The sequence below is a fragment of the Prunus mume genome, linkage group LG3 (genome assembly GCF_029339155.1).
Source record: "Prunus mume cultivar Tortuosa linkage group LG3, ASM2933915v1, whole genome shotgun sequence".
NCBI classification, from domain to species: domain Eukaryota; kingdom Viridiplantae; phylum Streptophyta; class Magnoliopsida; order Rosales; family Rosaceae; genus Prunus; species Prunus mume.
The window spans coordinates 3,097,922-3,120,437 of record NC_142700.1 but is presented as its reverse complement, the minus strand read 5'-3'; the positions used below and the strand labels follow the sequence as shown (position 1 = coordinate 3,120,437).

At 38.3% G+C, this 22,516-nt stretch overlaps 7 protein-coding genes across 11 annotated transcripts; 3 read left to right on the top strand and 4 right to left on the bottom strand.

Annotated features, from left to right (window-relative positions):
- Positions 1–2,402: 2,402 nt before the first annotated feature.
- RABA1I (RAB GTPase homolog A1I) lies at positions 2,403–4,653 on the top strand. The gene is made up of 2 exons (XM_008227222.2): positions 2,403–3,036; positions 3,939–4,653. Exons 1-2 carry the CDS (start codon positions 2,816–2,818, stop codon positions 4,369–4,371), a joined length of 654 nt encoding a protein of 217 aa, XP_008225444.1. The 5' UTR covers positions 2,403–2,815; the 3' UTR covers positions 4,372–4,653.
- Positions 4,654–4,764: 111 nt separating this feature from the next.
- LOC103325090 (uncharacterized) lies at positions 4,765–6,053 on the bottom strand. The gene is made up of 2 exons (XM_008227223.3): positions 5,572–6,053; positions 4,765–5,120 (listed from the first exon to the last, which is right to left on the bottom strand). The coding sequence occupies exon 1, from the start codon at positions 5,960–5,962 to the stop codon at positions 5,594–5,596; it is 369 nt and encodes a 122-aa protein (XP_008225445.2). The 5' UTR covers positions 5,963–6,053; the 3' UTR covers positions 4,765–5,120; positions 5,572–5,593.
- Positions 6,054–7,965: 1,912 nt separating this feature from the next.
- On the bottom strand, positions 7,966–10,431 carry LOC103344205 (uncharacterized). Its single transcript, XM_008247828.3, has 8 exons — positions 10,139–10,431; positions 9,377–9,414; positions 9,197–9,283; positions 8,994–9,077; positions 8,868–8,902; positions 8,694–8,779; positions 8,356–8,421; positions 7,966–8,260 (listed from the first exon to the last, which is right to left on the bottom strand). The coding sequence occupies exons 1-8, from the start codon at positions 10,203–10,205 to the stop codon at positions 8,226–8,228; spliced, it is 498 nt and encodes a 165-aa protein (XP_008246050.2). The 5' UTR covers positions 10,206–10,431; the 3' UTR covers positions 7,966–8,225.
- A 582-nt stretch (positions 10,432–11,013) lies between these two features.
- LOC103343492 (cyanidin 3-O-galactoside 2''-O-xylosyltransferase FGGT1-like) lies at positions 11,014–12,882 on the top strand. Its single transcript, XM_008247149.3, has one exon. It carries the CDS (start codon positions 11,396–11,398, stop codon positions 12,773–12,775), a length of 1,380 nt encoding a protein of 459 aa, XP_008245371.2. The 5' UTR covers positions 11,014–11,395; the 3' UTR covers positions 12,776–12,882.
- A 32-nt stretch (positions 12,883–12,914) lies between these two features.
- Positions 12,915–16,496, bottom strand: LOC103343490 (deneddylase). Of its 2 annotated transcripts, none has more exons than XM_016797067.2 (8): positions 16,104–16,496; positions 15,796–15,999; positions 15,150–15,644; positions 14,715–14,825; positions 14,297–14,485; positions 13,830–14,057; positions 13,425–13,545; positions 12,915–13,347 (listed from the first exon to the last, which is right to left on the bottom strand). In XM_016797067.2, the coding sequence occupies exons 1-8, from the start codon at positions 16,494–16,496 to the stop codon at positions 13,235–13,237; spliced, it is 1,854 nt and encodes a 617-aa protein (XP_016652553.1). In that variant the 3' UTR covers positions 12,915–13,234. The 2 variants fall into 2 exon arrangements, with proteins under 2 accessions (XP_016652553.1, XP_008245368.1); XM_008247146.3 differs by having other exon boundaries at positions 15,150–15,641.
- Positions 16,497–16,628: 132 nt separating this feature from the next.
- LOC103343491 (transcription elongation factor 1 homolog) lies at positions 16,629–18,909 on the top strand. Of its 3 annotated transcripts, none has more exons than XM_089047917.1 (5): positions 16,629–16,769; positions 17,381–17,509; positions 17,668–17,738; positions 18,455–18,476; positions 18,577–18,909. In XM_089047917.1, exons 2-5 carry the CDS (start codon positions 17,397–17,399, stop codon positions 18,641–18,643), a joined length of 273 nt encoding a protein of 90 aa, XP_088904043.1. In that variant the 5' UTR covers positions 16,629–16,769; positions 17,381–17,396; the 3' UTR covers positions 18,644–18,909. The 3 variants fall into 3 exon arrangements, with proteins under 3 accessions (XP_088904043.1, XP_016652554.1, XP_088904044.1); XM_016797068.2 differs by having other exon boundaries at positions 16,658–16,769; positions 17,368–17,509; XM_089047918.1 differs by having other exon boundaries at positions 16,762–16,902; positions 17,383–17,509.
- Positions 18,910–19,061: 152 nt separating this feature from the next.
- On the bottom strand, positions 19,062–22,148 carry VOZ1 (vascular plant one zinc finger protein). Of its 2 annotated transcripts, none has more exons than XM_008247144.3 (5): positions 21,985–22,148; positions 21,201–21,462; positions 20,862–21,011; positions 20,159–20,681; positions 19,062–20,037 (listed from the first exon to the last, which is right to left on the bottom strand). In XM_008247144.3, the coding sequence occupies exons 2-5, from the start codon at positions 21,426–21,428 to the stop codon at positions 19,484–19,486; spliced, it is 1,455 nt and encodes a 484-aa protein (XP_008245366.1). In that variant the 5' UTR covers positions 21,429–21,462; positions 21,985–22,148; the 3' UTR covers positions 19,062–19,483. The 2 variants fall into 2 exon arrangements, with proteins under 2 accessions (XP_008245366.1, XP_008245367.1); XM_008247145.2 differs by having other exon boundaries at positions 21,785–21,989.
- Positions 22,149–22,516: the final 368 nt, after the last annotated feature.

Genomic DNA, 22,516 nt, shown 5'->3' with positions numbered 1-22,516 from the left:
GTAAAATATAGAAAAAAGGAAGGAAGAATAGATCATATTAAAGAGGCAAACAATACATACTTTTTGAAGCAACATATTGATCATTATGTAAATTATGGGTGATGCTTTCCCAACCCATTCCTATCTTTATCATGGATTAATCGAGATTCATCAATTCAAAATATCATATTAGTATATAAATATGGTATAATTAGGATTTTTTATCTATAAATATGTACATTAATTGGAATAGATATCCCAAAAGGGGAAAAAAAAAATTAAATGGTACATAGGAAGCAATATAGGAAGAGATCGACAAATAGTTTTCTTAGTTGCATGAAATATTTAGGAACATTCATTTAGCTAACATCGTGCTCTGGTGTGCACTGCAATTTGCCAAATTTTATTACTTTTGGTGCATTATTTTGTCCATATATACACACATCATAAATTAGGGCATTCGAGTGGACCCACATACACATATATGCCATATATCTGATTTGATAGATGGTGTATAGAAACTGAGCAGGGTGCCTTTCAGTTTCAGCAGTATTTGATAAGATAGACCATTAGAAAAAAAGGTACCTTGCTTGGATAAATCAGAGAGCCTGACCGGAAACGGAAAGGTGTTAATGTTTGACGAACACCCGGCATACAGTGCGCACTTGGTTTTTTAACCTGATCATCGTCATCAGATCAGATCAGATAACATCAGCCAATCAGTCACTATGCTATGCTTGCAGTTGGCGATCATCAGAAGGGAAGGGAAAAATTGTAAGAGAGAGAGAGAGACAGGCAGGCAGGGAGTTGTTATTGACGAGGGGGTGGGGTGGTCAACTTAGTTGAGTGGTGCAGATTTGTAACGTGTAAGTTGCAATCTGGTGCCCGACAGTGTTCTTCTACTTATTGCTGTGGATTTGATTGAGTGATTTTGATATATCAAAGAAAACAAGACTTGGTTGCCCTACCAAAATTCCTTCTCTCTATGGCTACCTAAGCTACACTATATGCTACTGTATTTTGCATGAACTATCTCACGTATGATACTCTCTCTCTCTCTCTCTCTCTCTCTCTCATGAGGTGCATGGTGGAAAAGAAGCATGGTTGTGGAAGATATTTGATTTGAGGTGTGCTTTGTAAAGCAATACGTATCTGAGGGTTTGTTTTGTAGGATTGTTGGTTGGTATAAACTCCACGTGGCATGTTCACAGTGGTTGATGATCATCAGATCAGATCATATGCGTATACCCCTGCAATAATCTGCAATCTGCATATGCCCCACGAGTGGATTAGGTGAAGTGTGAAGACTGGAGTGAACAGTCACCTAGCTCGATGGGATAGTTCTTGTTCTTGCCCCACTTATGTGATTTGTACGTTTTTGTTCTTCATGTATATGTTATTTAATTTGGAAATTGATGTGAAGGGACAAAAGAGAGACCCTTTCATATAAATTTTATTTATTTATTTATTTAGGTTGGTAACTTTTATATATAGCATTTTAGTTTGTATATCAGTTGAGGAGAGCCTGTCGGTCTAGCTCTTGTATTATTCTTGAAGACAATATGGGCCTCATTGTATCAACCCATTAAAAGTTTACAAGCAATTCGTGAGGCAGTCCATCAAACTGGGCCATTTATAGGCTCTACCTCATCCTCTGCGTATATATGGAATTTCATAGTGAGGGTTTTATTTAAAACTCTTATATGAGGTTTTATCTCTTTATTATTGGATCAAATTAGTTAGCCGTTTGATCAAATTAGTTAGTCTGATCCAACATTAAGAAATAGAGTCTTTATCTCCTGCATACATATAACAATGTCTCAAATATATAAGAATCTATAGTGAGGCATGGGGTATAAAATGACTCTTCAAATATACGCCTAAGTCTGTGATAACTCAGTTAGTTGAGCTCATTCATTTCTATTTATGTTGGCAGAAGTTCGAAACCCCAAAGCACCCAATGAATATTTGTATAAACCCCTCTCCCCAATCCCTTGTGCTAAAAGAAAATATATAGCGGCATGCATGATGTTGTGAATATATCTAACTAACTCTGAAATAGAACACAAAATTGGAGGACATATGGCTTGCCATACAAAATACAATTTATATAAATTTGAAATTGTTATGATAAACCTCAAATCAATCAAGTGGGTTTTTGAAAAGCAACAAACTTTTTTGTTTTGTCTAATCTCAGAAAGCAAAATCCAGTAGGTTTCTCATTTGATATCGTCTTTCAAATTTCAGCGAGTCTCACTCATACAAACAAACAGATTTCACAGGTGTTATGGTAAAAGTTGGAGTCTTGCTATTGTTCCTTGTAAAACTCATTTGGCTTTTAGTTATAGTCATAAGAGCTTTGACTTTAGCTGCTCTTTCCTTTTTTAAATAAAAGAAACAAAATTCCAAATATACGGTATTGAATCCAAATAATAAAGTTTGTATTTCCACAAGAATTTGGGTGCTCCTTTGTCAATTTTCTTTGCTGTGACCAAAAGGGAAAAGGGTTAAGAAATTTGTTTGGGACCGGAGTCTTTAATCATAACCACAATTTTGCCAACTAAGAAACCCCACAATTCCAGCTTGCTTCCTCTCTTCAACCTCCATTTTGCTATTTCTCTCGAAATCAAACAAAACCCAATCACCACCATAACTCACATACAGACATAGACCGCCATGCTTCTTAATATTTATACAACATAATTCCAAAACCCATTTACCCATCAATCCAACTCGTTTGATTTCTCTCAGAAACAAAGAAAAAGACAAACACAATAAAAAAAAGAAGACAAAAAAATTCACCAGGTAAAAACTAAAATATATTTTCTGTAAGGAGATGGGGGCGTACAGAGCAGACGACGATTATGATTACTTGTTCAAGGTGGTTTTGATCGGTGACTCAGGGGTCGGAAAATCGAACCTTTTGTCCAGGTTCACGAGGAACGAGTTCAGCCTTGAATCAAAGTCCACCATTGGCGTCGAGTTCGCTACCAGAAGCATTCGGGTAGATGATAAGGTCGTCAAGGCCCAGATTTGGGACACCGCCGGCCAAGAAAGGTTTGGATCCACATTCTCTGTTTCTTTTAAATTTTGGGTTTTTTTTGGATCTTGGAATCGCATTTTCATTTCTTTTTCTGGGTTCTCTTGGCTGCCTGAGAAATTTAGCTACATGGGTTTTATACAGATTTGATTATCCAAGTCTGGATCGGAAAAGGATCATTTTTTATGCCTCTGTTTGGTTAATGTGTATTCTTTGCCCTTTGTTTGGTTGCTTAGAATGCTGAGGAAGAAAACATGAAATTGCAAATGAAAATTTTGTGATTTTAATTCTCTTATTGAACTCCTGAAAAACTGACTGGTTAGTGGACTTTGTTTATAATGTTAAGCTGAAATTCTATACAGTTTCTGGCCTTTTAACCTCTTTTTTTTTGCTGCATTTTGTAGTGTTCTATAAGTAATTAGGTGCCTTTTTCACTCTGCTATAGTTTTTAGGATGTGGCACAGTTTGACGACCTTTCAGCAACTGCATTTTCAGATAGCTATGTTCTTTCTCTAACTTCAAACTAAATCCGAATTGATATGTCATTAATATTGTTATTAATCATACATGTTCGAACATTTTGTCATTCTTTCGATTTCGAAGTGGCATGTTGTTTCATTTGATAGATCATATGACTTAACACACCACTGCAACTCCGTGGAAAGACATCGTAGCATTCTTCCAGTCCTCTTTATGTCTATTGGTGCTGTGTAAACTAATCCTGGCAATAATGGTAATGAATCAGAATGCATCTTGTTTTGAAGCTCTGAAATGTCTAATAACAAGGAAATGCTGCAACAATAAATGGAAAAGAAGGGTCTCCTACAAATCTAGCAAATTATCTTCCTTCCTCTGTTTCCGCCCCTAACGGGGATGGTTTGTAAATATCTATCTCACTTTTCCTTTTCTTTTGTTTAAGGTATCGTGCAATCACAAGTGCGTACTATCGAGGTGCCGTTGGTGCTTTACTAGTCTATGATGTTACTCGTCATGTTACATTTGAGAATGTGGAAAGATGGCTGAAGGAGCTAAGGGATCATACAGATGCCAACATTGTGATCATGCTAGTCGGAAACAAGGGAGATCTGCGTCACCTGCGAGCCGTTTCCACCGAGGATGCTAAGGCTTTTGCTGAACGAGAGAACACTTTTTTCATGGAAACGTCTGCCCTCGAGTCGATGAATGTCGACAATGCCTTCACAGAAGTGCTGTCCCAGATCTATCGTGTTGTGAGCAGGAAGGCCCTTGACATTGGGGATGATCCAGCAGCCTTGCCCAAAGGACAGACGATCAACGTTGGAGGCAAGGATGATGTATCAGCTGTGAAGAAAGTAGGATGCTGCTCTGCTTAAATTTTGAGGAATGGTTGAAGTGGCTTTCAAGGTTCTATCCCGAGGTCATGTCTATACAGAGGTTGACCTAACTCGACGAAGTTGCTTTCTGAACAGAACATGAACTCTTTGAAACATTATGCTTTGGATACTCGAAAGCTTGCCTATGTTAGCCAAAACTTTAGGATGTTAAGAATATGTTACTGTTCTTTCCTTTGATTCAATTTGAACCACTTGCTTCCCCGTGTATTATTATCCTTCCTCGGTTGAGTTTTATATGAAGTTCGGTTGTTTGATCTAAAATTGAGCCAAGTGATGCTATTTTTGTTATTCGGCAAAGCTCCATAAGCAGACCAGATAACCTTTGAACAAGCTTCATATGGCATTGATTAGAAATTCCATGCACAAGGAATAGATGAATTTGTCGACAAAGCGATAACATTAATGTTTTATTGAGTCCACTGGGTTTATCTTTTGGTTCAGAAAGATTAGAACTCTAATTACAACAAACTAAAACAGACACCAAACTGGTGACGTAAACATTTATCAATTATCACCTGCTTAACCATCGTCAAATGAAATGATTCTCACAAGATTATATAATTCACAGCCCTAAATTATGTAGTAACATTCTCCAGGATGCTCAAGCCACATTGATAAACCCTGTTTTCAACACTGTTAAGGCTGGCGCTGTACAGAAAGTTAAGAGTCTTGACACCGGTGAACCGAACCAGCTTGTCCTCCCTCCCTAAACCCTAGAGATGTGGTATCTGCATTCATCAGCATATAGCGAATCAGCAACACAACAAGATCATATGTACGGAAAATATGACATCTAATGTTCCAGAAACAACAAACAGGGAAACAGCAAATGTCCAATTTACTAATGTTAGAGCATGAAACATTAGGAAGTTTTACAGAACTCACCATAAACAAGATGATTTTCAGTCCATTTTACTCTAAACGCTTCACAACCAGACAATTCAAAATCCTGAATTTTCCAATCCGACCTATTTAAAATTGGAACATTCTTTTTTTCCGATTGCAGAAAAGAGTAGCAAATTCTGACTCAGAGCACAATGAAATCCAAACCCAGTAGTCACAGTAAAGCCAACATAAATTCAAGTTGAAGAGAACCTATAATTTTGTTTTCAAATTGTTTCTTTTTAAAAAGTAAAAGCGAAAGCCGAAAATTGAAAACCCCGAAGAAAGCAAACTCACTGGGAATCGGAGAACAGAGTGATCAGCGTGGAGCTTCATCGGCTTTGTCGGGAGGAGGAGGAGAATCGTCATGGCGGCTAAAAGAGGGCAGAGGATTGGAGCCCTTGATGACCCAACCGAGGGCAAAAAAGGAAACTCCAGCGAGAATGGCGGTGCCCCAGGCGTGCGAGTACCATTTGCTATACTGCCTGATGGCGAACTTCCATTGCTCTCTGAGCGTTGCCGGGTCAGGGTTTGATGCGTCGGGCGGGTTCGGGTAGTGGATCTTTTGGCCCGATAAACTTTTGTTGGTGTTGTTGGCGTGGCCATTGTTCATGTCAGCTGGAACTTTAGCTGAAGAAGAAGAAGAAGAAGAAGGAGGCACATTTTGAGGTGTATTGGGTTCAGCCATGTCTGCGTCTTAAGCTCTCTCTCGGTGCCTCAGTTTCGTTTGCGCTTCTGGTTTTGCCGATGAGTTTTTTGTTATGTTGTATATATTTCCTTCGCCTGCCACCTGTCCTAAGAGCATCTCCAGCGCAAAGCCCAGCCCGGGGGAAAGGCTGCCAGAGGAGCCTGAGGCAGCTCTCTGACAAGAAACAGATTTTTTTTTGGCCAAAAATTAAAATTCTGAAAATTCTGAATTTTTTAAAAATACCAAAAATTCTGTATTTTTTCCTATAAATACCTAACCATTTTATTCACTTTCTACACCAAATCTTCATAAAACTCATCTCCTTCCAATATTTTCACTTTCCACATCAAAATCTTTAACGAGGTAAAAAAAAATCCGCTTTATTCAATTTAATGTTTTTTTATATATATTTCTTGCATTTCCAATTTCTTTTTTAATAGATTAGTCAAGGCAAAACCAAAATGTTATTCAAAATTTTATCCAAAAATTTTATTTGAAAATTTTATTCAAAATGTTATCTTAAATTTTAAATGAAAATTTTATAATAAATAGTGACACGTGACAAACGAAAATATAATCTAAAAAGCTTATCAAAATTAATAGTTTAAAGTATAAACAAATAGGAAATAAAGTACAATGAATAGTAATTGTCTTAGACTTGCCCTAGACTTTGCCCTCGAACCTGACACTATTCACGTGAATACTTAAACTTAGCCCTTGTGGGTGGAGATGCTCTAACGGAGACATATGGCTCTCTCACAATGTTTTGACATATGGCCCTCCACAGTGTTTTGCATTTTTCTTTTTGATAAAGACGATATTCTAAACTGGTCTTATTAGAGCAACTCCACTGAGGCCCTTTTGCCTCGGGCTGGGGATTTTGCCAAAAATGGTTTCAGGTAAGCCCAAGCTAGAGTAGGTCCCACAGTTGGGGCCCAAGGCCGCTTAACTCGAGGTCCAAAACGCAGGTGGTGATATCATGCTTAACATCAGTCACAACGGTAAAAATTTCAACTGACGTCACCATGCGCATCTCCAACGGAAGCACCACGTGTCACGCCTCCAACCTCTTATCGCTTCTCCGAATCCAATCCAACGATCGGCATTTTTTGACAATAAAATTATGAAAAAAATTGAATTTTTTATAAAAAATTCTAATTTTTTTTCTTATAAATGCCTATCAATACCCTTCACTTTCAACACCAATCCTTATACATTTTCTTCTACTTCTACTATTATTCACTCTTTATACTCAACATCTTCCTCTCTTTCACATTGTATTTTTAGTTCTTATATTTATAGCTTCTTCTATCAAAACCAGAGGGGCGTGGAGCACCATGGAAGATGTTTCCTTGTGTGAGGCTTTGATTGGATGAAAATCTTATATGAAATTTGAACCCAAATTTATCTGAATTTTGAATTTTGAACCCAAATTTATCTAAAATTTGAATTTTGAAATTCATCCGAAATTTGAACCCAAAAATTTATCTGAAATTTGAATTTGAAATTCATCCAAAATTTGAAACCAAAAATCTTATCCGGAAATTTTAGATGATTATGAATAGTCTTGACACGTAGGAACCCGGAAATCTTATCCGAAAATATTATCCAAATTAATTATTGAGGTAAAAAAATTTGTGAAAAAAACAAATAAATGAATAGTAACTGCCCTTAGCCATGACAACAAGTGGAAACACAAAATACTATTTGCAAGAGCAATCACTATTCATGTGAATAGTGACTGCCCTAGCTCTCCCTTTGTCATGGCTAAGGGCAAATGGGTGGAGTTGCTCTTATAAAGAGGGAGTTTGAAATCGGGTGCAATGCGACAAATACACTCCTTTATCAACACTCCTCTATCAACTGACATAAACCACATTTGCGTTTTTACTTTTTGTTTATGTTATGTTTTCATTTGATTCATAAAAGAAAATTTACAAAAATATTTACTGTTATCCAAATATAAAACAGCATAATTTCATTGGTAAATTGCTCAGTCCATGTTCTGACACAAATGAAACCTCTTTTATACAGTAAATATTATAAAAGATTCTAACAAGTTTAAAAATCTAGTTGGTTTTGAATACATAATAATATGGTAAATTTCTATGGCAAACAACAAAATGGGAAAAAGTTTATTGTTTTCTCAATCACCAATTTGGAATACTGGTGTTCAATAATAGATTAAATTAATACTTTAAAGTGTAGAGACCATAATAGTTGTGGTACTATCAGCAGCATAACTTGTTTTGCTTCAAACAGATCATTTGCGGGCTGCCACCTTCTTCTGTTCTTTGGCTGAAATAATTGGAGTAAAGAATTACGAATCATGTAAATCTAGAAAAGAAAAAAGGAACAAGCAATTAGTGGTGGTCTCAGACTCAGAATATTACCAGCTCTTTCTTCTTCTCTCTTTTTAGCAGCTTCGGCCCTCTGTTCTCTTATAAGGGCTAAACGCTCTGCATAAACAACAAGAGGAGATCAATAAAATTTTTGAAACTATAAAGAACTCAGCTATTGTTTTTTCTCTAAAGAACTCAGCTAACAAATGTTTAGAGCATTAGCCATTAATTATACTGTGAAACAAAAAATAGGCCGGGTAACAAAAATTACGAATGTTAACACAGAGATTCTAACTTCATGACAGAAATTATAAGGCAAGCCAATCCTTACGTGACACGTCAGTCAACTAACAGCAGTGTCCTGACTAACACTAATCAATGACACTTACCTAAATCTTTCCTTGCTTCCTCAGTTTTTCCTTGTTCTTGCAACCTCATATATCTCTCACGGGCTCTCTGTTTCTCTATCTCTTCTCTGAAAACAAAAGCACAAAAATTGAGGATGTATAAAACTGATTAAGATCAAAAAGATATTCATACAACTCAAGTTTCACCCAACAAACCTTTCACGCCTTGAGAGTTCAGTTGTTTTTCCAATCTGTAAAAAATACATAAATAAATAAGACAAATATTACTTTGTCATACAATTCACTATCAGAACTAAGTTCAAAGAAATTTGCAAAACTTACATCAATGTCTCTAGCTTTCAAGGTCTTTGGCTTTACCAAATTAGGATTTTCAATCTCAATAATACCTTGAATTCCCTTCTTCTTCTGCAAACATTATTGGACAACATGACAAGTGATTTCACATTATTACTTACACATTTAAAAAGTATAAAACAACAAGAAGAAAAAACCTTCTACATATATAGCAGTTCATGTTTACTCACTTCATCTTGTCCTTCCGATTCATCTCCGGACTCCTCTTCAGAACTTTCTACAATTTCTTCTTCAACTTCGTCATATTCAGCTTCTTTCTGATAGAAACAAACAAAATAACTTGCTTACCCCGAAAAATTGATAATTTTGTATCACCATATAATATGTGACAGAGAGGCAGCCAGACATACCTTTGAAAAAGTGCGAGGACGAGTAGAGGTACCAGCAACTGCAAATGTATATTAGAACGCACATGAGAACTATACCAATCTAAACAGAAATTCCTACTACAAATTTATAGGCACTACTAACAAATACTCATTCTCCCTCCAGCTCTCTAACTCACACAAAGAGCTTTTGACAACATGTAGTAGGCCATAAGAGATCGATATTCTGACACTATTAATTGAAATCTCATTTAAAGCGAGTCAATAACTCAATATCGACAAACAATAGTGAAACACCACGCCTAAAATTGATTTAATTTCCTATTTATGGGACCAATAAATTATAATTATTTTCTGGGTTATACAGCCAATATAGCATAATTATAACTTGCAATTACATAGAACAAATAGCCAACATATTCAATCTCCTAAAACCAATAATAACAATAGTCGTTTGCATGATCTCCCAATAATAACCAATAATAACAACAGTCGTTTGCATGATCTCCCAACTGTAATATCAATTAAACCAACAATCAACATTCGAATCAATGCAATCACTCATAAAATAGAACCTGAAACAAATTGATCAAACAACAACAATAGAATTTGTCGATTACTAACTACAAAACACAACCCAGCCAGCAGGCCTTAATCCTCTGTTTGGTTACCGAGAAACACCAGAAAGTGGGAGGGAAAACAAAATAATTCAACTAACTAGTTTTGAAACCAAACAAAAAAATCTGTAAATAAGAAAGAGAGAAAATTAAGAATTGTTTGGCTTACGAAGATCTTCGGGAGTGGAGAACTGGCGATGACCCGTGGGCTTGCTCTTGAACTTTCCCCTTCCCATCGTTCGAATACAAAAAGAAGACGAAGCAGAAGCAGCAAATTTGGGTTCAAAGGCGATCAAATTGAGAATCAGTTTTCGATTATATAAAACAATCCAAAACACTTGGTTGATTATCTATGGGCACTAGGGTTCGATTATATTTCACTGTGATTTCTAAAACCCTAGTCGTCCCGGGAAAGATCAAAGCAGTCGTGAGAGTCGTGTTGTGGAGGGAAATCCTTTTTGTGAAGGCTTCGGTTTTACCGACTCTCCTATGCTATGGGTCTAGTGGTCAATTGACTGTAATACCCCTTTAAATTTGAAGAGACCGAGTAAACAAGGACCCGATTATTTGGAACTAAACTTGTAGCCCATTATTATTATGGGCTGACTAACAAGGACCCAATTCCATAAATTTAAATCCATCTGGTCCACTTTACAATCCACCCACAAAATTTGAAGTGTACAAGTTGTTGCAACACCCAAAAAAAAGAAATAAAAATCCATAGTTTTGCAATTTTTGCCTTGCCAAAACCATTATACGTTTAGCTAGGAAAAAAAAAAAAAAACAAAAGAGGTATCAACTCTCAATCTTATCTAACACTATTATTAAAGAGAGAGTTCATTTTGAACCACTTTATTAAATAAAAGAAAGTTGATAGGTAAGAGTATAATTGAAATAACGGCCTCACATACTTAACATATATGAGATTTTCTAGTATTTAATTAACACGATAAAAGTCGAAAATGTTTTTTTTCCCCAATTAAACTATGAAACTAATAGTATGCAACATCCAAAGCCAGCTGCAAAACTAGGGAGCAAACATATATATGTGCATCATCAACAATTCGCCATTTAATCCACCCACTAGAAAAACAAAAGAAAAGAAAGCTGGATCGCCTAAAAACGACCACGTCTTCCTTCATATTTGTTGTGATCGAATACAAAGTATCTAATCCAACCACCAGTTTAGTTAATTTCTGCAAGAAGTTCGTGATTTGTTGTTAGGCATGCAAGACTCATTTCCAAGGGTGACGTTATTCATCTTCATCTCTCTCTCTCTCTCTCTCTCTCTCTCTAGGAACATTTTATTTTTAATTTTGGTTACAACAGCAGGGCTCCTGATTTGTGTTTGGCAAAACTCATTATTTCCAATCTGTTCTAGGAACATTTGATTTCCTTGATTTCAGCTAATTTACATGCTGCAAATATGACTGACCAAACCCTTCACATTGCCATGTACCCTTGGTTTGGCATGGGGCACCTGACCTCATTTCTGCACATCTCCAACAAACTTGCTGAAAGAGGCCACAGAATCTCCTTCTTTTCACCATCCAAAGTACAACAAAAGTTGGAGGCTTTTAATCTCCACTCTCATCGCATTTCCTTCATCCCAATTGACGTCCCACATGTCGACGGCCTTCCTCCTGGCACCGAAACCACGGCCGACGTTCCTTTCCCCTTGCACTCTCTTCTCGTGACCGCCATGGACCTCACACGCCCTGCCATTGAACAAGCACTTTGTGAGCTCAGGCCCAACTTTGTTTTCTTTGACTTCACACATTGGCTGCCCGCGTTGTTGCATAAGCTGGATATAGGTATCAAGTCTGTGCATTACTGCACAATTAGTCCTGCAACTGTTGGGTTTCTGATAAGCCCGGAAAGAAAACTGTTGGAAAAATCATTGACAGAAGCTGATCTTATGGAGCCTCCACCATCTTTCCCTGCATCATCAATCAAGCTACAAACCCACGAAGCTCGAGCGCTGGTAGGCGCCACATTGATGGAGTATGGGCGTGGGGTTACATTCCTGGAACGCCAAATGGGCTCTTTTAGCAACTGTGATGCCATTGCTTTCAAAACTTGCAGAGAAATGGAAGGGCCTTATTGTGATTATGTTGAAACCCAGTTTGGAAAGCCAGTGATTCTTGCAGGGCCGGTGGTGCCAGAGCCCCCAACTACAGAGTTAGATGAGAAATGGGCAAAATGGTTTGATGGGTTCGAAGCCAAAACCGTGATATACTGTGCGTTTGGCAGTGAATGCATTCTGAACAAGGCTCAGTTCCAGGAATTGCTATTGGGTTTTGAGCTTACCGGTCTGCCGTTCTTCGCCGCCCTGAAGCCACCCATGGGAGTCGAATCGATTGAGGCAGCATTGCCAGAAGGGTTTGAAGAGAGGGTGCAAGGAAGAGGAATTGTTCATGGTGGTTGGGTTCAGCAGCCATTGATATTGAAGCACCCTTCTGTGGGGTGCTTTGTGACCCATTGCGGTTCGGGGTCTTTATCAGAGGCTCTGATGAACGAGTGCCGATTGGTGCTGCTGCCAAATGTGGGAGATCAGATCATCAATGCAAGAATGATGAGCAGGGATTTGAAAGTGGGAGTGGAGGTTGAGAAAGGAGATGAAGATGGGGTGTTTACAACGGAGGGTGTCTGCAAGGCTGTGAAAACTGTGATGGATGATGAGAGTGAGGTAGCCAAGGAGGTGAGGACCAACCATGCTAAGTGGAGGGAGTTTTTCACTGGCAAAGGGCTTGAGAACTCTTGGTTAGATAGCTTTGAACAGAAGCTGCATCAACTGCTTCAATGAATTTTCTGTGTGTAACTTTAAAGGCCCCCTGATTGCTTTAATTCACACACACACGCACACTTGTACAATTTTGCCAATCTTATAATTGAGTTTTATTATTATTGTTCTTTGACAAACAGACAATACTTTAATTCACCAATTTCTTTTGTTATGTGTGACAAACGATCTTCTTAATCAAATTCTTTTTTTTCAAGTTCGTAAACATATATTGAGAAAGAATTGAACATTGACTCTTCCTTTTCTAAGATGATGATACACAGCTAACTTTTTGACGTTTTGTTCTTGACGAGAGTTCCAATATCTCAAAGAGGGGTGAACATTCTGGTTTGCACCACTTGATATATCTCAAAGATGCTCCAAGATCTAAAACTCCACACTGCAGGTGCCAAACCACATGCAGTGCCAGTGGCATCACCAAGATGTGCATGCTCATCCTTATGCGCAATTACCAGACGATAATTATCGAACTGGCCTGGCCAAAGCAAAACAGGCATCTGGCTTTACTGACATCAACAACTCTATGACAGCAACCTCATTTGGACGCTGGACCTTAAGACCCGGTTCTGTTAAACCTATTTGAGACAATCTCAAAGGTTAGTGGCAGCTAATAACACAATAATAATATATTACAAAAACAGCTAGCACTTACCAGGTGAAAGTTTTCGCCCTCTGTATAATTCTTTTGCTAAGGGATTGGCAGCCCAATGGTTAACAGCCACACTGCTCAAAGGTTGGAAGCCCACTATCTTACCGTCGGTTGACAGAACCACCTAAATTTTTCCAAAGAGTATGCAGAAATGTTAAAAACATTGAAAAGGTACAAGGAGGATAATTAACAATAGAGTAATAAGCTGAGAGCTACATGATCATGATTTTCCCAAATACCACATGATGGCAATGATATGGTACACCAGCATCCTAAAGATGTAACCTATAAGACATTTCTCCATATAGGTGGTCACAATATCTTAGAAATAATTGTGAAGGAGAAAGAGAACCAGATTGAATGGTGGCTGAAAAAACACATGAAAGTAAACTTCTACACACAAGTTACCTGATAACTAGCGATATCTTGTGCTGATGCTTTCAAGTCTTCATCAATTTTCTCTGAAGAGGAAGAAAAAGATGACATGTCTTCCCTGTTGGACGAATCAACTACCATCCTCAAGTAATTTGGGACTTTACCAGTCCAAGCACCCACATCTGTTTCCATCTTGATCTCACCCGGCCAACCCAGGGCATCTTTTATCTTTTTGACAAGTGAGACGCAAAATGCTTCCAACTGTCCAAATAAAGTCCCAAATTCATATTTTTCTCAGACCAATTAAGAAGTAGAGAAAGATGAGGCGAAAAGGTAAATCTTTATTTTTCATTTCATATGCAACCTGCTTCTCATTCTCCCATTTTTGGAAGCCTCCAGTGAAAATTGTTCACAAACTAATTATAGATAAGTTTATTACATAATCCAAAATATTTTCGATTTGGTTGACATGATAATATCATCCTTTCGTGCATACATACCTTCACAGCATCCACTGACTGATATAGTGCACCATCAACTTCAGATGATGGAAAAGACCTGTCTTCTCTCAAATACTTTGCACCTTTATGTGGATAGGGAAAACCAAGTTGGCCAAGGGCACTGATTGTAATGAGAAAAATTCCACTTGCAAGGGTGACAGATAGCATTCTTAACAAGAAAGAGCCCATCTGAAATAAACGTAACCAGTTAGCATCGCACCGATTTCAAATTCATTATCCAATCTGAACTCAATTGATCAAAGGGTCCCAGACATACCTGCAGCAATTGCAATCTGGGTTGAGAACAGATCTAATAACAAACTTTTACATTTGTTTTACAAAAATCTTCACATGCATGCTTCAGGTCTTAAATGATTAACTTAACCAAGAGATAAAGAAAACATATGCACTCAAGTACCTTCTTATTTGACAAATTAGTGGAATTTGCAACAACACCACATGATAGTTGCTTATCCGGCATTGTGTAAAGATCTTCGTAATACATATCTATTATGTCCGCCAATCCAACCTACAAATTTTGTAAACCAGAGTCTTAATATTCCATAAATCAATAGTTCACGACTGAGATTAAGTTACACTACACTTAAATGCTAAAGAAGCAATAGTTAACGTGGCTCTATCATAAATAAACTCCTATTATAGGAATGAGAGGAGGGGAGAATGAAAATTCTTTATCACGTACATCATCATTCTATTTCATATAGATTTGAACTAGAAACCTCATTACATGGACACTTAACATGTTTAGCATGTCTTCAGTATCCAAATTACAGAGACCATGACAAGAAACACTGAAAGCAAGAAGACTGACGACAAGGAAAGAAAAAAGTACCATTTGGGAGTGTGTCAAAAAAACTTCACACCAATTTTCTGCAGATTTTCTCCAGCCTTCAAATTTCACATCTTTATGTTGATTAGCATCAATCTGTAGCCGGTAAGCAGGAACATGCTCACTAGTCCAAGAACTAAACTCAGGACCACCAATCTTTTCCAATTTAGAGAGTGCAGTTGGTGTCCATCGATGGTACTTGGATTTTGTTTTTACAGGCTTAAAACTTCCCTTTGTTAAATTAAAATTCTTCAGCAGACTCTTGGCATTTTCAACTATCTCATCTTCAAATAGTTTGTACATGACAACTGAGGAATCTTTTGATACAGTCCTTTTAGGCTTTCGGAACCAGCGGACCAGATTACTTTCAGTTTTGCCCATGAAATCTTCAAGAAATTGTCTTTTAGTGTTTTCAAGAGCAGATATGCACACAACTTCTGCGAGCACAGACATAATCCGTTCATCCGATGAACTAAGGGTGAAGGATGGAGGGACCTGCTGATACGAAATGCATAAGAGAACTGAACCTATCAGTATCACATGGCACCTGCAGGACAGAGATTATTATGATATTACATTTTACAAGAAAGTCATGCAGGTGTAAAATTCCTTAAGCAGAAACCATTACAAATAAATAACAAAGACAAACCTCTCTTGGGTTCTCCAGATCCTCCATATTCCTTTCTGTTCCAGGTCGAAAGACAACCAGTTCGAAGTTCCAAAGCAGTTGTAACACCACTTGTCTAAATGTCATGGAAAGTATGTTTCTGGACGTAGCGGTTGACAGCATATCTTCTGTGATGGACCTTCTCAGTTTACCAGCTTTTTCTTTAACTTTTCTAGCAGGCAGAAACTGTAAAAATGTCAATTTCAAACCAGCCATTCAGAGAAGAAAAAATCAAAAGGACATGGCATGCTTTTAATGAGAAACAAAATTATAGATATAAATGAACTGACCAGCCGGGTCGAGACTGTGCTGTGGGGGTCCGAATGGCCCGGGAACAAGGTCTCCACAACCATAGCTGGCATGCCCGAGCTGATATGCTCGTCGGCGGCTTGTCCTCCATCGGCTGCAGCTGCCGTCAGAGCCTGCTCGAAGTCGACGGCGCCGACTAAAGCGAGACAAGCCGAGTCGTTCTCGTACGTCCTTACTCCGGGAAGGACTCTCTCGTCGGACTCGGCCACGGCTTGGAGGACCTCTTGCTCTGTAAATGGGACATCTTTCTTAGTAGAACGGGCGAGGGTAAAATGGAGATTTCGAGGGGTTCCGAGGGTTTTAGTGGAAAGAGAATGACGAGGTCTTAAGGGAAGCAGAGGATTGTAGAGAAAGACGGATTGAATGGACGCCATTAGTGAGTTTGAGCTCTGAACACGGCTTTAGGGTTTATGAACGTTGTGGTAGAGAGGTTAGGGATAGTGATTTATGGGCTATATTTGGGTCGGGTTTAATTTAATCGGATCCTAAGTACGAAACGGCACGACGTCGTTTCGGTTCCCGCTTGAACCGCTTGGTTCTCCTTGGCACATTTTAAAGCGTTTCTAATTCACAGGGGGAGGGGAACACTTCGATATCCAAAATCTGCAACAATAGTTAACAAGTCGGCTGGTTCTTCATCGATTTCCGTAAGTTTTTCCTTCTTTCTTTTGTTAACGGTTTCTTTGGGAATTGATTGATGCAATTTCTGCATGTTTACACCTGTTTGGTTGCCGAGAAACGAAGAGGAAAAAGGAAAAGCAGTTCTTATATACACTTTAGGTAATATTTTTAAAATAAAATTCCGAAACTTTATGTGTTTCTTGTTCTGGATGAAGAAAACAAAAAAAAAATAACAAAATTTGGGAAGTGATCGTATGAAATTTTCGCTTTTCTTTTTTCTTCTTTGTGAACCATAATCTGGTAGTGTAGGGTTTAAATTTTCAGAAGCAAAGAAAGCAAATTTTGCCATTGGACTGATTATATTTATTAAAAATTATCTGAGTTTACATGTGGATTTTTTTTTTTTTTTGGGGTATGTTTGTGCTAATTTTGTGTCGAACGTAATCGTAACAAATTTTGCATTTCTTATTTTTTTTTTTTTTATTTTTATTTTTATGTTCAATTATGGGATGAGATTATGCTGAGCCATTGTAAAAGGCTGAAATGCTTGGCTGTGGCTGTGAATTAGAGGTGGAATTAGCAACATTCTTGTTTAAGCACTAACTTTCTTCCATTAATGATGAGATATTGACATTAGAGAAAGGATTTGAGCAATGGGGAAGAGGAAGTCATCGGCAAAGCCGCCTCCTAAGAAGCGGATGGACAAGCTTGACACCGTCTTCAGCTGTCCCTTCTGCAGCCATGGCACCAGTGTTGAATGCCGCATGTGAGCATTTTATTCAATCCCATGTCTGATTTATGAGTCTGTTTAACCGTATGTAAAGGAATGCATAGCCCAGAATCAGTTTGGGAGGTTCATATTTAGTGTCAAGATTCTGGATTTTCTAGTCATGTAACTCAATTTTATTGTTTATCTTATCTCAGTGACATGAAGAACTTGATTGGGGAAGCTTCTTGCAGAATATGCCAAGAGAGCTTCAGCACTACTATCACAGGTCTGTTCAACACTTGGTACCTTTGGCAGATTAATGCTTGTTTATGTATTTTGAAATCTTATATTCCTTTTCGTTGGACTCGATTTTTAACTAGATAATGTTTGTCACTGGAAATTTGGGATAGTCAAAACACAGCCTGTGGGATGATATTGGGTTTAGCCACCTTTAATCACTGATTCACTTTGGCTAAGGAGGATATGAAGCACTGCCGGGTAAACCATGGCTCCAATCGGGGACTGGGCTACTGGAAAGCAGTCTCAAACAGGGAAATGTGTGATGGAGGGCGGAAAAAGCTTGTCTTTGTTTCACAGAAAAAGGACTAAGGAAATTTCGTTTCCGTAGTGGTGATGCTGGCATCAGTTGACCTGGTTGAAAATTATATGAAGGGCGATACCACTAGCCAAATCGCACTAATGTAGTTTATTTGCCCTACTATCCTACGGGAGCAATTTAAACTCTTAGTAAGTCTAGGCTAGGGCCCAGGCAACTCATTCTAGTCTCCCTAAGGTTTGATAGGTGAAGCATTTAGCTTAAGGGGGGGCATGGCGAATCACTGAAAGACCCTCATTTCAGGATCAGATTATGAGTTTTGTGTTGCCATATATTCTACCTATGTCTGCCCTAGAAACTTGTTATGACAATGTAATTTCTTAGAAATATATGCAGTTTTTTTTTTTTTTTTATAACCAATTCGGATTTTCTTCTTGTATTCGCAGCTTTATCTGAACCAATAGATGTGTAAGTAATCTCTCTCTCTCCATCTCTTTCACACACTCATTTATGTGAGAGTTTTAACTCTGCGGCTATTTTTACTCATGCAAAAGTTGCAACTCTGCAGCTACAGTGAATGGATCGATGAATGTGAGAGAGTTAACAACCTCGAAGATGATGGTGACGGTGCTTAGGAGAAAGCCAGGTTGACGGGAGCTTCACTATTTCGGGCGAAATCAGTTTGTATTGAATAATTTACTAATCCATTTTGAAACCATGCTTGTCATGCTCTTTAAAATCTTTAGAGATTCCAATCCCTACGTAATGCAAAATATCACTATGTAACTTCTATGTGATGGTGATGCATGCAGCCCGCTTATGAGAATTGTAGCCCTCCCCTCTCTAATGCAAATGTTTCACTTATTATTTGTCACGGGAAATGCATTTGTTTCCTTTTAAATGCTAAGTTATTACGGTCAGCATAGCCGTACGTCATCATCGTTTTGATGCCAAACTCTCAACTCTAAGCTTTCGGTTTATGCATGATCCCGTTATCCTGTCGCTGCGATTGCATCAGATTTCTGAGTGATTGTTTTAAAATTTAAAGGAGGATAAAAGAACAAAGTACATAAATAGATAGAAGGGTCATATTGCAGATATATACCATTCAAGGACGACATACCGTCTACACAATTTGCATAAATGTTTGAAAACCAAGACCAAGATAGAATAATTGTGGCAATGGTGTTCCATCCAACCTATTCCAGCTTCGGTGACAATTAGTTATAAAAGTGTACTGAGCAGAAGTTAGAATATGCTCCAGCGTCCAGAACAGTCTAAGGCGGCATTCCGTGGGAGGATGAGCTATTCACAGTATGTCCATAGAGCAAAAAATGAGCTTGACTTTGGAGTGGAAGAAAACGGAAGACCCTTGACAAGTGAAGTGAAAATGCATGACCCCCGCCGCCGCTTAATATAAACTATCAACTAAGGATGGGCATGCAGCTTATTCACGCCCATCAAACTTCTTTCAGTTAAGTTAGATAGTAGCCGTTGACATTTTCGACAAGATAGTCGTATGGTGCACCAATCCCATAGTCAAATGTCCCATTTGTTGTTGCCCCTCGATTTGGAGTGTAATAGACATTTCCAACACCAACCTTCTCATTAGCTTTGGCCCTGCCCTTGACACAGCGCTTGTTATCCGAGGGGAACTCGGCAGAAAGCCTTCCCATCTGCTTCTGCAGATCAGCTACTGACTCATTAGTTAGCTTCCCCTTGGAATTCTTCTTCCCATCAACAAGTTTCAGTTCCAATCTATACAAGGCACAAGCATCACACTTGTTGATCTCATATTCGTAAAGGTGCCACTCAAAATGGTTCAGGGGTTGAGGATCCATATAGTAGGATCTCTTCAGCCCTCCAAATTCATTCATCACTTGCTTCCTCGACTCATGCCAACCTCGTCCATTGTAATCTGGCAATGACCTCTGCTTTCTGTTACCACTCTCAAAAGCTCTTCGAGGCTTATCAAAAAAGAGCCACTCCCTAATTATCTCGCCCTCAAGAACCAAAAGATCAAAGAGTTCTGAAATCACAAAGATTGATCAGATAAAATTCACAGTGAAAGAAACTCATGACTTCTATAGAATTTTCACAACTCAAAGATTAAAAACAGTATAAAAAATAAAAAAAAACAATGCACTTACCAGGTGCATTCCATGGAGACTTTGCAGTAGCAGCTCCCTCACACTCAGGAATACCTACATCTTTTCCTTGTGCCTTCGCACTAAGAGCAGCAAAAAGTAGGCCATCCTTCAGGCCAATGCCCCCAGGTCTAAGGACCGGACCCATGCCAGGTGGTCCTTCATTCAATGCTAAAGCAGCATGAAAGCTACTGCAGTAGTCTTGCCACCAGTCCAATCCTTGAGCAGGCCTTGGGCAATCCCAAAGTGCACATTTCGGGCCCAAGAAAGCAGAGGGTGGAGGGCAAATACTTGGTAGATAAGTAGAAACATGAGGCAACGCATCTTCCCCACTCAAAGCTGTGCTATTAAAACAAGTATAGAAGTTGTGCTCAAACTCTTGATGCAATTCATACTGATGATAGTCCAAATGATTAGCCCCTTCCAAATTGTTAGCAGCAGCATTGTGAACTCCCGAAGGGGAGCTTTTGCACTGATCAGCCAATGGGAAGCCAAGTTCATGTTGCCCCTGATTCACAGTAAATCCCTGAAATATGTTGTTTACAATAACCGGTGAGTGCTCATATACAAACTGATTGACATTTCATTTCAAGGAAATGAAAAATTATAAATCTTATAGATAGGATAGACAGCAAAAATGAACCAAAACCCCCATAAAGGATTTTTTTAACAGTTAAGAAAAGAAAGAAGAAGAGGGGAAGACAACCTCATGAAAGACCAAACTTTCTCCAACTTGCAAATTTTGATCATTAGGCTCGGGCTTCGGTGCAGCTAATGGACTAGTGGCATCATCTTCCTCTTCACAAAGCTGCAACAGCCGGCAAATGTCTGAAGAGAAAGAACCAAGACTGCCGCCCTATATTTACCGATAAACACCACAATTTTACAACCACAACTTTTCAAACAAAAGCATAACCAAGATATTCCACAAGTTGATGTATTACATCCAATCACATATGTCGATACACAAACTTGTAGTTAAATATCTCATTCCACATACGCACTCAAAAAATATATGTATATTGTATAGGATCATGATGCTAACTTGCTGCAAGGAAGAAGCTGGTGAGGGCTCATTTAGCTCGGCTTTCCATTCGCGCAGCATCTGATGGACTTGTTCTTCAAGGAGGATAGCATCAGTGGAGCGGCTCTCCTTTCTGGCGAATAGGAGGTCCATGAACATTCCCTGCAAGTCATCCACACGGTTCTTTGCTTTGTCCTTGAAAAGCTTATGAGAAGCAGACTTGCAATTACTCTTGGAACCCTTCCTCATCACAAACCCCGCCCCCGCTTTCACTTCTTAAACCCTACAATTCACAAATCAAACACAAACCCATCTCAGAATATCAAAAACCCATCAACATTTTTTGAGCTTTAAACAGAAACACCAAGCACTGACTTTACAGTCCCACCTCAGATTCCCAGAAGCCCTCAATAATTCAACAAAACACACACAACCGTATTAAAATCAATAAATCTTCAGGTAGACTTCGTTGGAAAGTACATAAAACAAAACCAAAAAAAAACCTGAATTCCGAATAACAATCACGAAAAATCACCAAAAGTTGAGACCAAATTCGTTAAATTAATTTAACTTAAAGGAAACTAATTATATGAACGAGAGTGAACCTCTATAATCAGAAGCAAGCAAACCCAAATTGATATGAGAAAGAGTAAAGCAGTTAATCGGAACTTATTTTCTTCCGACTGTCCAAAGAGAAATGGGATCGCAAAGGCTTGAAAGGGTTTGGCAGCAAGCAGAGGGGTGAAGCGAGAAAGCTAAAATAGAAAGGGAAAGTGAAATATTCGACCCAAAAAGAGATGCTTACCTCCTCAAAGTGTTTGATGCCAATTTCCAATCCACACACACTTCTTTCTTTTGTGGATTTGTGTTGGACTGAGGGCTCTCTCTCTCTTCTGTAGGATGAGTGATTTCTAGTGAAAGTAATGCGCGAATGCGAACGCGGGTAGTAAAGAGTTAGAGGAATGATTTTGTTGGAAGGGCTTTATAGCTTCCCTATCTTCAAATGGGGATAGGTCGGTGTCCAATTTACCCTCTTTTATTTTTCCTTTTCTTCTTGTTTTTTGTCCGGATTGTTTACCCATTATTTGCCAAAAGAAAGTGCCTTTTAACTTTATAAAAATAAATAATAACAAGTATCTTTATAATAAATAAATAAAGTCTTAGGATATAAGGTATGAAAAAGAAAAGATTAAAGTTTTTTTTTTTTGCAATTTTCGTTTGGAAAGGTTAAATTTTAACATCTATAAAAAGAGTTAGTTCGTATGCCTCACAAATTTAGGATTACAATGAACTCACATTTTTACATTATATATGTGTATGAAGAGGATCATTACTCT